Below are 14,448 nucleotides of genomic sequence, written 5' to 3'. Positions count from 1 at the left end.
TATCCTCTCTACAGTAACTCCATCACCCCAGTGAAGAGACTGGTCAGATATTCTCCTCTATAACTCCATCACCACAGTGAAGAGACAACAGTCAGTTTTATCCTCTCTACAGTAACTCCGTCACCACAGTGAAGAGACAACAGTCAGTTATTATCCTCTCTAACTCCGTCACCCCAGTGAAGACACAACAGTCAGTTATTATCCTCTCTAACTACATCACCCCAGTAAAGATACAACAGTCATATATTATCCTCTCTACTGTAACTCCATCACCACAGTGAAGAGACAACAGTCAGATATTATCCTCTCTAATTCCATCACCACAATGAAGAGACAACATTCAGATATTATCCTCTCTACAGTAACTCCATCACCACAATGAAGAGACAACATTCAGATATTATCCTCTCTACAGTAACTCCATCACCACAATGAAGAGACAACAGTCAGTTATTATCCTCTCTAACTCCATCACCACAGTGAAGAGACAACAGTCAGTAATTATCCTCTCTAACTCCATCACCAAAATGAAGAGACAACAGTCAGTTATTATCCTCTCTAACTCCATCACCACAGTGAAGAGACAACAGTCAGTAATTATCCTCTCTAACTCCATCACCACAGTGAAGAGACAATAATCATTTATTATCCTCTCTAACTCCATCACCACAGTGAAGAGACAACAGTCAGTTATTTTCCTCTATAACTCCATCACCCCAGTGAAGAGACAACAGTCAGTTATTATCCTCTCTACTGTAACTCCATCACCCCAGTGAAGAGACAACAGTCAGTTATTCTCCTCTTTAACTCCATAACCCCAGTGAAGAGACAGAGACAGAGGCAGATACTTTTTCTCCTATGACTTATTCACCCCAGAGCAGAGGGAGTCGAGGCATCAGTCAGTATGTGAGATAGGACATAATGAAGCATGAAGCGGCTAGCTATCGATGCGCAACAGGCTTCCGTCTGCCGCCCACACAGCAGAGCAGGCACATTGGGACTCTGCAGTTTTGTACTGTCTTAGATTCTTCCTTAATCACCCTGTCACTGTTGCCATAAAATCTCTTCCCTTAAAGATGTCTCTTGAAAAACTAATCTTTGAATGACTTTTAGAGATACTTTAAAGCGTACAGGGGTATCAATGGAATAACCAAGGAGTCTATTAACCAGTTAAATGGTGTAGTTGCTGTTGCGTGATTAACAGAGTTTGTTTAGAAGTAGAATCTCTGCAGGAGGATTCCATATTCTAGAACTGTGTCCAGTTTGCAAAGCTAATTCTTGAGATGAGTATGTTATGTACCGTAGGCTATACTTACAGTGTCTTCACAATGTATTCATACCCCTTTACTTTTTTTCACATTTTGTTGTGTTACTGCCTGAATCTAAAATGGATTAAATAAATACTTTGTGTCACTGATCTACATACAATACGCCATAATGTCAAAGCAGAATTATGTTTTTAGAAATGTTAATAAATTAGTAAAAAATGAAAAGCTGAAATGTCTTGAGTCAATAAGTATTGATCCCTTTTGTTATGGGAAGCCTAAATTAGTTCAGGAGTCGAAAAGTGCTTAACAAGTCACATAATAAGTTGCATGGACTCACTTTGTTTGCAATAATAGTTTTTAACATTATTTTTTAAATGACTACCTCATCTCTGTACCCTACACATACAATTATCTGTAAGGTCCTATTCGAGCAGTGAATTTCAAGCACAGATTCAACTACAAAGACCATTGGAGTTTTTCCAACAGTTTGCAAGGAAGGGAACCTATTGGTAGATGGGTAAAACTAAAAGCTGACATTGAATATCCCTTTGAGCATGGTGCAGTTATTAATTACACTTTGGATGGTTTATCAATACACCCAGTCACTACAAATATACAGGCGCTAGTGATGAGCTGGTTAACCCACAGTCCCCCCGGTTATATTCCTGGGGCAGACGGGTTTAGGGTAATTCAATATTGTTTGTCTGAAGGGCGGGTGGGTTGAATAAAGAGAAACAATACCTTAAAAAAATCCATAAATGTATAATTGTTGTGAAATGTATATCTACGGGCTACATTGAGGTTTTTATTTCCTTATTTTAGGCTATCTGGTCTTAGTGCATAAGCCTACACTTCAGGGCTTAACTGTGCGTGGGCCCAATTGCCAACTAATGCTTTTGGGAACTGGCAGAAAAAAAAGTGAATGTCATTCCACGGAGGCAAAACAATAGATTGTTGAAGTTTAATTAAATAAGACAAAAGCTGTGAAAGGAGAGTTGGAGAAGAGAAGGGAGGGCCAGAAAATGTATGTTTTGGGAAAGATTTGGGGAAGTTATGTGTGATGATTGTGACGCGGGACTTCAAATAGGCCTATGGTATGTCAAGGGAACTGTAGCCTACTGTTCAGATGGGAGATACTGACTCTAGGTCTATAACCTCTCACATAGCCTTAATATTAACTCCTGCAGAATTAAGCATTTCTTGCAGTAAAATGATACACCTACTGTAGGCAAAATTTGGACTTGGGAACAGGAGTTCCTTTCTTTCTGCATCTTGAGATGCTGTCAGCATCATAAAAGCTAATAGTATTACAACCAGAAACATACTGTATCTACATCAGGCAAAAAATGTATCCTGCACCCCCTATCAAAACAATTATCCTGCACCCCCTATCAAAACAATTATCCTGCACCCACTGTCAAAACAATTATCCTGCACCCCTATCAAAACAATTATCCTGACCCCTATCAAAACAATTACTGCCCCCTATCAAAACAATTATCCTGCACCCCACTGTCAAAACAATTATCCTGCACCCCCTGTCAAAACAATTATCCTGCACCCCCTGTCAAAACAATTATCCTGCACCCCTGTCAAAACAATTATCCTGCACCCCCTGTCAAAACAATTATCCTGCACCCCTATCAAAACAATTATCCTGCACCCCCTGTCAAAACAATTATACTGCACCCCATCAAAACAATTATCCTGCACCCCCTATCAAAACAATTATCCTGCACCCCCTATCAAAACAAGTATCCTGCACCCCTATCAAAACAATTATCCTGCACCCCCTATCAAAACAATTATCCTGCACCCCCTGTCAAAACATTTATCCTGCACCCCTGTCAAAACAATTATACTGCACCCCCTATTTAAACATTTATCCTGCACCCCCTATCAAAACAATTATCCTGCACCCCCTATCAAAACAAGTATCCTGCACCCCCTATCAAAACAATTATACTGCACCCCTATCAAAACAATTATCCTGCACCCCCTGTCAAAACAATTATACTGCACCCCCTATCAAAACAAGTATCCTGCACCCCCTATCAAAACAATAATCCTGCACCCCTATCAAAACAATTATCCTGCACCCCCTATCAAAACAATTATCCTGCACCCATCAAAAACCCTATCAAAACAATTATCCATGCACCCCCTATCAAAACAATTATCCTGCACCCCTATCAAAACAATTATTCTGCACCTCCTATCAAAGCAAGTATCCTGCACCCCCCTATCAAAACAATTATACCCCCTATCAAAACAATTATACTGCACCCATGTCAAAACAATTATCCTGCACCCCTATCAAAACAATTATCCTGCACCCCCTATCAAAACAATTATCCTGCACCCCCTATCAAAACAATTATCCTGCACCCCCTATCAAAACAATTATCCTGCACCCCCTGTCAAAACAATTATCCTGCACCCCCTGTCAAAACAATTATCCTGCACCCCCTATCAAAACAATTATCCTGCACCCCTATCAAAACAAGTATCCTGCACCCCCTATCAAAACAATTATCCTGCACCCCTGTCAAAACAATTATCCTGCACCCCCTGTCAAAAAAAATATCCTGCACCCCCTATCAAAGCAATTATCCTGCAACCCCTATCAAAACAAGTATCCTGCACCACCTATAAAAACAACTATCCTGCACCCCCTATCAAAACAATTATCCTGCACCGCCCTATCAAAGCAATTATCCTGCACCACCTGTCAAAACAATTATCCTGCACCCCCTGTCAAAAAATTGTTATTCCGTCTTTGACTGTAGCCTAAGGCGCATTTTCTATATTTGCGGGTTAGGGTTGTGTGTGGGCCTCAGATTTTCACTTTATTACGGGCGGGTGCGGGTCAACAAACAGCTGACCCACGCCACTAACGGGTCAACAAACAGCTGACCCACGCCACTAACGGGTCAACAAACAGCTGACCCACGCCACTAACGGGTCAACAAACAGCTGACCCACGCCACTAACAGGCGCCCTTAAAACAGTTAAAGAGTGCAATGACTGTGATAGGAGAAAACATGCATCTTGTTTGCATTAAGGCACTGAAGTAATACTACAAAAAATGTGGCAAAGAAATTAACTTTTTGTCCTAAATACAAAGTGTTTGTTTTAGGGCAAATCCAACACAACACATCACTGAGTACCACTCCTCATATTTTCAAGCATGGTGGTGGCTGCATCATGTTATGGGTATGCTTGTCATCGGCAAGGACTTGGTCGTTTTTTGGGGGGATGAAAATAAATGGAATAGAGCTAAGCAGAGACAAAATCCTAGAGGAAAACTTGGTTCAGTCTGCTTTCCAACAGACACTGGGAGACATATTGACCTTTCAGCAGGACAATTACCTAAAGGCCAAATATACACTGGAGTTGCTTACAAAGAAGAGATCTAATGTTCCTGAGTGGCCGAGTTACCGTTTTGACTTAAATCGGCTTGACAATCTATGGCAAGACTTTAAAATAATTGTCTAGCAATGATCAACAACCAACTTGACAGAGCTTGAATAATTCTTTAAAGAATAATTGGCAAATACTGTACAATCCAGGTGTGCAATGCTCTTAGAGACTTACCCAGAAAGACTCATAGCTGTAATCGCTGCCAAAGGGGATTCTAACTTGTATTGACACAGGGTGTTGACTACTTATCTAATCAAGCTATATTAGTGTTTTATTTTCCATAAATATTTATTCCGCTGTGACATTACAGACTATTTTTGTAGATCGTTGACAAAAAATTATCCCACTTTGTAACACAACAAAATGTGGAAAAAGTCCAAGGGGTGTGAATACTTTCTGAAGGCACTGTATATGCACCAGTCAGGTATGTTTAGGTGTAACTGATGGGGATTGGTAACCTCATCAAAATTGCTAGCTTTTCGGTGGCATGGCTTGCTAAGACGTTGTCAAGAGGGTGGCCGTGTGTGTTTGCGAGACAGAGGTTCCGAGATCCAGTCTCGCGTGAGCTGGTGAGAGAGGAAGAGGTACTGTTAAGCGTCTGTTGCTTCGGCCCAGCAACTCTAAGCAAGTGATTCTATTTTCATGTAAACACACTCGGCCTTTACAAGTGTATGGATGTAACATAGTGCATCAAGTTGTGCCGTTGCTCCTGTTACAGGAAGTGCGGGGACGTCAGTGACGTTCAACAGGAACGGTGATGCTCCGGGACGTTACGACCTGTTCCAGTACCAGATGAACAACAACAGCTCCCCGGGATACAAGAACATTGGACAATGGACAGAGACACTACAGCTCAACGTGAGTATTGGCGTGTGTATATTGCAAGCGGGAGGGATTTGAACCGAGGTCTCCCACATTGTTACCCAACGTCTGAAGCATTACACCAAGAGGGCATCCTTGTGGTCTGAGTGTGTCTCAGACAGGGCTACTCTGTTACATGTGGTTGTGAATATGAGCCTCGCATTCACGATAAACCCTGATATTATCGTGCGCATGTTGAGTTTGTCTACCCCCACCTGGCGTGATCAGGACACGCATGGCTACGCAGATGCTCGTTGACACGCGCGAGCAGTTTGGATGAAATGATTAAATAACATGTATGTGTAAATTTATTTTGCAATGCTCACACACTATATACTGCCGGTGTGGTCAGCATGTAAAAGGAATTATACAACAGGTGGGTCTAATCCTGAATGCTGTTTGGTTAAAACCGCATTCCAGCCGGTGTCTATTCCACAAGTTACCACCGGCTAAATCTAAAAAAAATCCTATTTACTCTGTTTCATCTGACTACGCAATGCTTGTCAGCCCAGCCAGGCAATTTATAAACTTGATCTCCACTATAAAAAGCATCTAGACATTATCTCACATTTCTTTTAGACTAACATTTAGTTTTCAACAGCAGAGATTTGTATAAACCTTGCTGTCTGTCTCTCCGACATTTGCAACATTGTTTAAAAATTCAAATTCGATCTATAGTAATGAACGTGTTGTGAGTCTGGACGAGACAGACAGGCAGGCAGCGTTTCTCAGACAGTCTAAATCATGAATCAGCTGGCATAATTTTTATGAAAGAAATGTCAATTGAAAAAATGTCAAACGAAATGATGTGAAGCTAGTTTGCAGTCTTTCCAGCTGCAGTTTGAAGTCACTGTGTTAGCTGTGTTGTTGGCTAGCTCCTCTGAACAACAGTGTCCTGACGAGTGAGCACATTTTCTATGCCAGGCGAAATCGTGCCTCATTAGCTCACTATTATGAATGTATCCAAATAAATGTCACTAGAAAACAGCTTAAACAAATGCAAATGCAGCTACTGTTGTTATTCTGGCTGCACTTTTTGACGTGACTGTAAGTTAGCCGTAGTTGGCTAGCTAGCAAGCAAGGGATAAGAACGTTGCCAGCCAGTATGACAATGGAACATTTAGAACGAACGACTGGGTCGCGTCCATAGATACAGAACAAAAAGACTGAATGACTGGGTCACGACTCTGGCAACCGAACCGAACCAGCCGGATTGGGTAGCAAACCTAGATTTGTGTTGGGACTATATCTTGTGGTAGGATGAAATAGTATGAATAAATTCATAAAAATAAAGTTTTTAATGAAAATATGTCAATCATTATTTGAATATGTTGGTAACCCGTTGTATAAAAGTGATAATGCCCTCAAAGCTGGTGTTTGAAGGATATATTGGCACGGTTTGCCGTCCCGAGTCTTCGACAGCATTATCACTTAAAAATAAGCATTAGTCCACATATTGTCTCTCGGTTACTGTGTACATTCCTGCATACCTGGCCTCCCGAGTGAAAAAAAAAAAAAGTCATGTTTGTCACCATAGCAGGTTAAATGTCCAGTCAACCCCAGTCATGTGATGTCTGTCACCATAGCAGGTTAAACGGCCAGTCAACCCCAGTCATGTGATGTCTGTCACCATAGCAGGTTAAACGGCCAGTCAACCCCAGTCATGTGATGTCTGTCACCATAGCAGGTTAAACGGCCAGTCAACCCCAGTCATGTGATGTCTGTCACCATAGCAGGTTAAACGGCCAGTCAACCCCAGTCATGTAATGTCTGTCACCATAGCAGGTTAAACGGCCAGTCATGTGATGTCTGTCACCATAGCAGGTTAAACGGCCAGTCAACCCCAGTCATGTGATGTCTGTCACCGTAGCAGGTTAAACGGCCAGTCAATCCTAGTCATGAATGAATCCTACTGCTTCGGCTCCTATGTCTTCATTCATAACCATCTGCATACCAAATGGCACCCTATTCCCTTTGCAGAGCACTGCTTTAGACCAGGGACCATATGGAGTAGGGTACAGGAAATAGGGTGCTATGTTGGACGCAACCCCATGTCTTTCTCTGGTCTCTGCTGCTTCCCAGCAGTAAATGATTCACCTCCACAGCCCACAGGAAGATAGATGTGTTAGTGCTGTGGCCTATTATATTATAGTATTACAGCCTGTATTGGTCCCTTGTGTGTTTCTGAGCCCTACTCTCTGACCATATATGGGTATGGTCTAAATTGCGCGGCTCAGGCGAGTTTGGCCCAGTTAATTGGTTGAGACATTAGAAGTCATGCCTCAATAATCACTTTTTGAAGGGCGACAGTAACCTTTGATTGAACTAAACATTACACATTCATGTACAGGAGGAAGAAAAAAAACCTGCCTCCATTATATATGTCTCAATGACTCTATAGTTAGCGTGTAGCCTAGCCAAACCTGCCTCCATTATATATGTCTCAATGACTCTATAGTTAGCGTGTAGCCTAGCCAAACATGCGTCATTATATATGTCTCAATGACTCTATAGTTAGCGTGTAGCCTAGCCAAACCTGCCTCCATTATATATGTCTCAATGACTCTATAGTTAGCGTGTAGCCTAGCCAAACCTGCCTCCATTATATATGTCTCAATGACTCTATAGTTAGCGTGTAGCCTAGCCAAACATGCGTCATTATATATGTCTCAATGACTCTATAGTTAGCGTGTAGCCTAGCCAAACCTGCCTCATTATATAGGTCTCAATGACTCTATAGTTAGCGTGTAGCCTAGCCAAACCTGCCTCATTATATATGTCTCAATGACTCTATAGTTAGCGTGTAGCCTAGCCAAACCTGCCTCATTATATAGGTCTCAATGACTCTATAGTTAGCGTGTAGCCTAGCCAAACCTGCCTCCATTATATATGTCTCAATGACTCTATAGTTAGCGTGTAGCCTAGCCAAACCTGCCTCATTATATAGGTCTCAATGACTCTATAGTTAGCGTGTAGCCTAGCCAAACCTGCCTCATTATATATGTCTCAATGACTCTATAGTTAGCGTGTAGCCTAGCCAAACCTGCCTCATTATATATGTCTCAATGACTCTATAGTTAGCGTGTAGCCTAGCCAAACCTGCCTCCATTATATATGTCTCAATGACTCTATAGTTAGTGTGTAGCCTAGCCTTGCGCTGCCGCTCACATCATTTACATCATTCTGTTTCATGTTCTCACACAGGGTGCGTCCCTAATACCACCCCCTTTTCCCTATTTAGTGCACTACTTTTCACCATGGCCCTATAGGGAATAGGGTGCTATTTGGGACGCAAGTACACATTTCAGACTGGTTAGTGGGCTGGCAACACATGGAGCTGGGGAAACACAAGCAAATAGTTCTATGGAAATTATAGATGGCGTGTTTATTATTTTGTTCTCATGTAAAGAGGAAGAGATTGATTATGTTAATAACCACAGGACTTGTATGGGTCCCTTGGTATAATGCCAATATGGCTACAGACGTCAGATTGTGGTTAGTTCATGAGTGAGTATTGGTATCAAGGTAGACAGATCTTTAACTGTGGGTAGTACAGGGGATGTGGACAGATCTTTAACTGTGGGTAGTACAGGGGATGTGGACAGATCTTTAACTGTGGGTAGTACAGGAGATGTGGACAGATCTTTAACTGTGGGTAGTACAGGGGATGTGGACAGATCTTTAACTGTGGGTAGTACAGGAGATGTGGACAGATCTTTAACTGTGGGTAGTACAGGGGATGTGGACAGATCTTTAACTGTGGGTAGTACAGGGAATATGGACAGATCTTAAACTGTGGGTAGTACAGGGGATATATAATCTTAAACTGTGGGTAGTACAGGGGATATATAATCTTAAACTGTGGTTAGTACAGGGGATAAATAATCTTAAACTGTGGGTAGTACAGGGAATGAACACATACACTACATGACCAAAAGTACGTGGACACCTGCTCGTCAAACATCTCATTCCAAAAGTTGGTCCCCCCCTTCGCTGCTATAACAGCCTCCACTCTTCTGGGAAGGCTTTCCACTAGATGTTGGAACATTGCTGCAGGGACTTGCTTCCATTCAGTCACAAGAGCATTAGTGAGGTCGGCCACTGATGTTGGGCGATTAGGCCTGGCTCATAGTCGGCGTTCCAATTCATCCCAAAGGTGTTCGATGGGGTTGAGGTCAGGGCTCTGTGCAGGCCAGTCAAGTTCTTCCACACCAATCTCGACAAACCATTTCTGTATGGACCTCGCTTTGTGCATGGGGGCATTGTCATGCTGAAACAGGAAAGGGCCTTCCCCAAACTGTTGCCACAAAGTTGGAAGCACAGAATTGTCTAGAATGTCATTGTATGCTGTAGTGTTAAGATTTCCCTTCACTGGAACTAAGGGGCCTAGCCCGAACCATGAAAAACAGCCCCAGACCATTATTCCTCTCCACCAAACTTTACAGTTGGCACTATGCATTGGGGCAGGTAGCGTTCTCCTGGCATACGCCAAACCCAGACTCGTCCGTCGGACTACCAGATGGTGAAGCGTGATTCATCACTCCAGAGAAAGCGTTTCCACGGCTCCCTCCAGAGTCCAATGGCGGCGAGCTTTACACCCCTCCAGCCGACGCTTGGCATTGCACATGGTGATTTTAGGCTTGTGTGCGGCTGCTCGGCCATGGAAACCCATTTCATGAAGCTCCTGACGAACAGTTCTTGTGCTGACGTTGCTTCCAGAGGCAGTTTGGAACTAGGTAGTGAGTGTTGCAACTGAGGACAGACTATTTTGACGCGCTATGCGCTGCAGCACTCGGCGGTCCCGTTCTGTGAGCTTGTGTGGCCTACCACTTTGCGGCTGAGCCGTTGTTACTCCTATACGTTTCCACTTCACAACAACAGCACTTACAGTTGACCGGGGCAGCTCTAGCAGGGCAGAAATTTAACGAACTGACTTGTTGGAAAGGTGGCATCCTATGACGGTGCCATGATGAAAGTCACTGAGCTCTTCAGTGAGGGCCATTCTACTGCCAATGTTTGTCTATGGAGATTGTGTGGCTGTGTGATCGATTTTATACACCTGTCAGCCACGGGTGTGGCTGAAATAGCCGAATCCACTAATTTTAAGGGGTTTCCACATACTGCTGTATATATAGTGTACCTTTAACTGTGAGTAGTACATAGAGTATCTGGAAACTCTTCATTTGAATAATACCCAAAACATGGCTTTTATTTTTTATTTTTTATTTATTAATTATTTATCTGAATTTCTCTCTGAGGCTGTAGTAACCCTCATTTCATTTGTTTTAAATTATTATTAATTCATTCGGGGGTTCAAGCCAGCGAAGTTACATTGTATTTGTTGGCCTTCATTATTATTATTTGTGTTCTTCCGTTTAGTTTGTGATAAAAAAAATTGAATTCCTGTGAGATGGTAAGGCCCAGATGGTAAAGGGCCAAGGGCCACACCCTCTCATGCAATGCTATGCCAATTGGCCACATGGTGGCGCTATAACAAGCTATTGAAAATGCAACTTAAAAAAGGTCACGCCCTTCACCCCGTGCAAACGTCCCTCTCCTCACAAGGAACAAATTTGCCTCAAGGACCCTTAAGGTCCGCCATGATGGATTTTTTTGTGAAAAACGCTTAAAACTATACTCCTCTTTCACCGAATGACAGACTTTCCGCACAAAATTTGATAGATGGCATCTATGGACCAAGCTCTCACAAATGATGTTTTTCAAGGATAGCATCTCAAACAATATGACCAATAAACATTCACGTGGGCGGGGTCTGACACATAAATGCATATAACTCCGACACTGATAATCGTATTGTAACAAGACTAGGTGCACATTTTCCAAACACTGTCAAGACTCAACATATCTAAGCACATTCAGATCGACCACTCGGTGGCGCTATAACGGGCACATGTTTATATCTCTTGATCTGTTTGACTCAGAGTGATGAAATGTGGCGCACATGCTCAGGGATATGATTTTTTTGGGATCTTTTTTAAACAATACACATACGGGATATGATTCTATCTAACCTGTAAAGGATGGTTCAGTTTGGCTGCATGGTGGCGCTGTTGGACAGAAAACGTTATTAATGCAAGCTCATTGACTCATAGCAGCCATATTGTTTGAGCTAGAGTGTTGTAAAATATTGTGTTTGAAGACGTGCATCTATAGATGCTATGTACCAAATTGGGTGCCGATTGGTCCAGCGGTTCTGGAGAAGAATATGTTTTAATGTAGTCAACATCATAGAAAATAGTCAAAAATACATTAAAAGCATATTGCATGATCTGTTTGATTTTGAGTTCTGATAATTGGCAAGCGTGGTAAGGAGTACAGAAGTAGCTCATCCTAGGGCAATGTTTCCAATTTGTCCTGATGGTGGCAAAGTGGGCCCACAGCTTGAACCCCGGCATTGCTGCTTGCAGCTATCTGTACATTTATAGCTTGTAATGTTCCCCCTACCAACACATTAGTATTAGTATTACAGCCTTAGCAGTAGGGCCTTTTGCCTTTCAATCCCCAAATCGATTCGGCATGCTTTATGGAATACCATGTACACAGTTCATTTGTCCTTTCCTTGCCAGGAACTCAGGGGAACTCTGTGTTCTGTGTCCCAAACAGCAACCTATTCCTTATTCAGTGCACTAAATAGGCATTAGGGTTCCGTTTGGGACACAGACTCTGTCTCTGTCGTGATTTGCCTTTCTCCCCGGTCTCCCCGGACACTAAGGCTGAGTCACGGACGACTCCAGCGCCAGACTCCAAGGACTGCCCCTTAGCTCCCCATGAAAATGTCATCTCTGCATCATATGGCCCAGTGTGGGGAATAGGCTGTAGGGCTCAATGACTGAACGACTCGGACAAGGGGTGTTTGGGATTATGTGACTGGCAAAGACACAAAGTCAAATGAAGTCCCCTTAGTTAGTCATTTTGAGCTACTTTCCGTCAGGATGTCTACTGGATGGGTTTTACTGCAGAGTTAACAATGGAGATCACGCTACAGAGAAAATATCATTACGGTCAACTGTTACTTTATCCGTTTTGAATGTACACTTACGGAGAGAGAGAGAGGGAGGGAGGGAGGGAGGGAGGGAGGGGGAGAGAGAGAGAGAGAGAGAGAGAGAGAGAGAGAGAGAGAGAGAGAGAGAGAGAGAGAGAGAGAGAGAGAGAGAGAGAGAGAGAGAGAGAGAGAGAGAGAGAGAGAGAGAGAGAGAGACATATATATATATAGAGAGAGAGAGAGACATATATATATATAGAGAGAGAGAGAGACATATATATATAGAGAGAGAGAGAGACATATATATATATAGAGAGAGAGAGACATATATATATAGAGAGAGAGAGAGACATATATATATAGAGAGAGAGAGAGACATATATATATATAGAGAGAGAGAGAGACATATATATATATATATATATATAGAGAGAGAGACATATATATATATATATATATATATATATATAGAGAGAGAGACATATATATATATATATATATATAGAGAGAGAGACATATATATATATATATATATATAGAGAGAGAGACATATACAGTGGGGGAAAAAAGTATTTAGTCAGCCACCAATTGTGCAAGTTCTCCCACTTAAAAATGTGGTGTTCTTTGGATGCAACCTTGTGAAGACTTACAGAAAACGTTTGACCTGTGTCATTGATAACAAAGGGTATATAACAAAGTATTGAGAAACTTTTGTTATTGACCAAATACTTATTTTCCACCATAATTTGCAAATAAATTCATTAAAAATCCTACAATGTGATTTTCTGGATTTTTTTTCTCATTTTGTCTGTCATAGTTGACGTGTACCTATGATGAAAATTACAGGCCTCTCTCATCTTTTTAAGTGGGAGAACTTGCACAATTGGTGGCTGACTAAATACTTTTTTTCCCCACTGTATATATAGAGAGAGAGAGAGACATATATATATATATATATATAGAGAGAGACATATATATATATAGAGAGAGAGAGACATATATATATAGAGAGAGAGACATATATATATATATATATATATAGAGAGAGAGACGTATATATATAGAGAGAGAGAGACATATATATATATATAGAGAGAGAGACATATATATATATATAGAGAGAGAGAGACATATATATATATAGAGAGAGAGAGAGACATATATATATATATAGAGAGAGAGACATATATATATAGAGAGAGAGACATTGAGAAAGAGAGAGAGTGAGAGAAGAAAATATAAGAGAGAGAGAGACATATATATATATAGAGAGAGAGACATATATATAGAGAGACAGAGAGACAGAGAGAGAGAGAGAGAGAGAGAGAGAGAGAGAGAGAGAGAGCTCTCATTCTCGCTCTGTGATCATTTAACAGTACTGTAGCTACATCTCCATTCCTTTGCTTTGTGTCGTAGGTTGTGATGGAAACAGCGAGACTCTTAAAAAATGCATGAATGCAGTGGTTTAGATGCATGATTACAGGCTTCATCAGGAGAGTCAGTGTCTGCTTGCCAGAATGCCACCATATCAGAGGAGGCTGGTGGGTGGAGCTATAGGAGGACGGTCTCATTGTAATGGCTGGAATGGAATAAATGGATTGGTACCAAACACATCAAACACATGGAAACGACGTGTTTGACTCCGTTCCATTGATTCCATTCCAGCCATTACAATGAGCCTCTCCTCCTATAGCTCCTCTCACCAGCCTCTTCCATTTAGCGAACTACTTTTTATTTACATTTTAGTCATTTAGCAGACGCTCTTATCCAGAGCGACTTACAGTTAGTGAGTGCATACATTTTCATACTGGCCCCCCGTGGGAATCGAACCCACAACCCTGGCGTTGCAAGCGCCATGCTCTACCAACTGAGCTACAAGGAGCTATCAGGGCC

At 41.8% G+C, this 14,448-nt stretch overlaps 1 protein-coding gene across 1 annotated transcript in view; it reads left to right on the top strand.

The window, feature by feature from the left end:
- Positions 1 to 14,448, top strand: part of LOC121574703 (metabotropic glutamate receptor 7-like) — a 318,674-nt gene that overhangs the window by 192,515 nt on the left and 111,711 nt on the right. Inside the window, exon 7 of the mRNA XM_041887245.2 lies at positions 5,410 to 5,549. Within this exon, the coding sequence (XP_041743179.2) occupies positions 5,410 to 5,549 (140 nt within the window). The remainder of the gene's footprint in view (positions 1 to 5,409; positions 5,550 to 14,448) is intronic.

Source organism: Coregonus clupeaformis, chromosome 10 (genome assembly GCF_020615455.1).
Source record: "Coregonus clupeaformis isolate EN_2021a chromosome 10, ASM2061545v1, whole genome shotgun sequence".
NCBI lineage: Eukaryota > Metazoa > Chordata > Actinopteri > Salmoniformes > Salmonidae > Coregonus > Coregonus clupeaformis.
The sequence above is the reverse complement of the archived record's forward strand: the minus strand, read 5'-3'. Positions and strand labels throughout refer to the sequence as shown.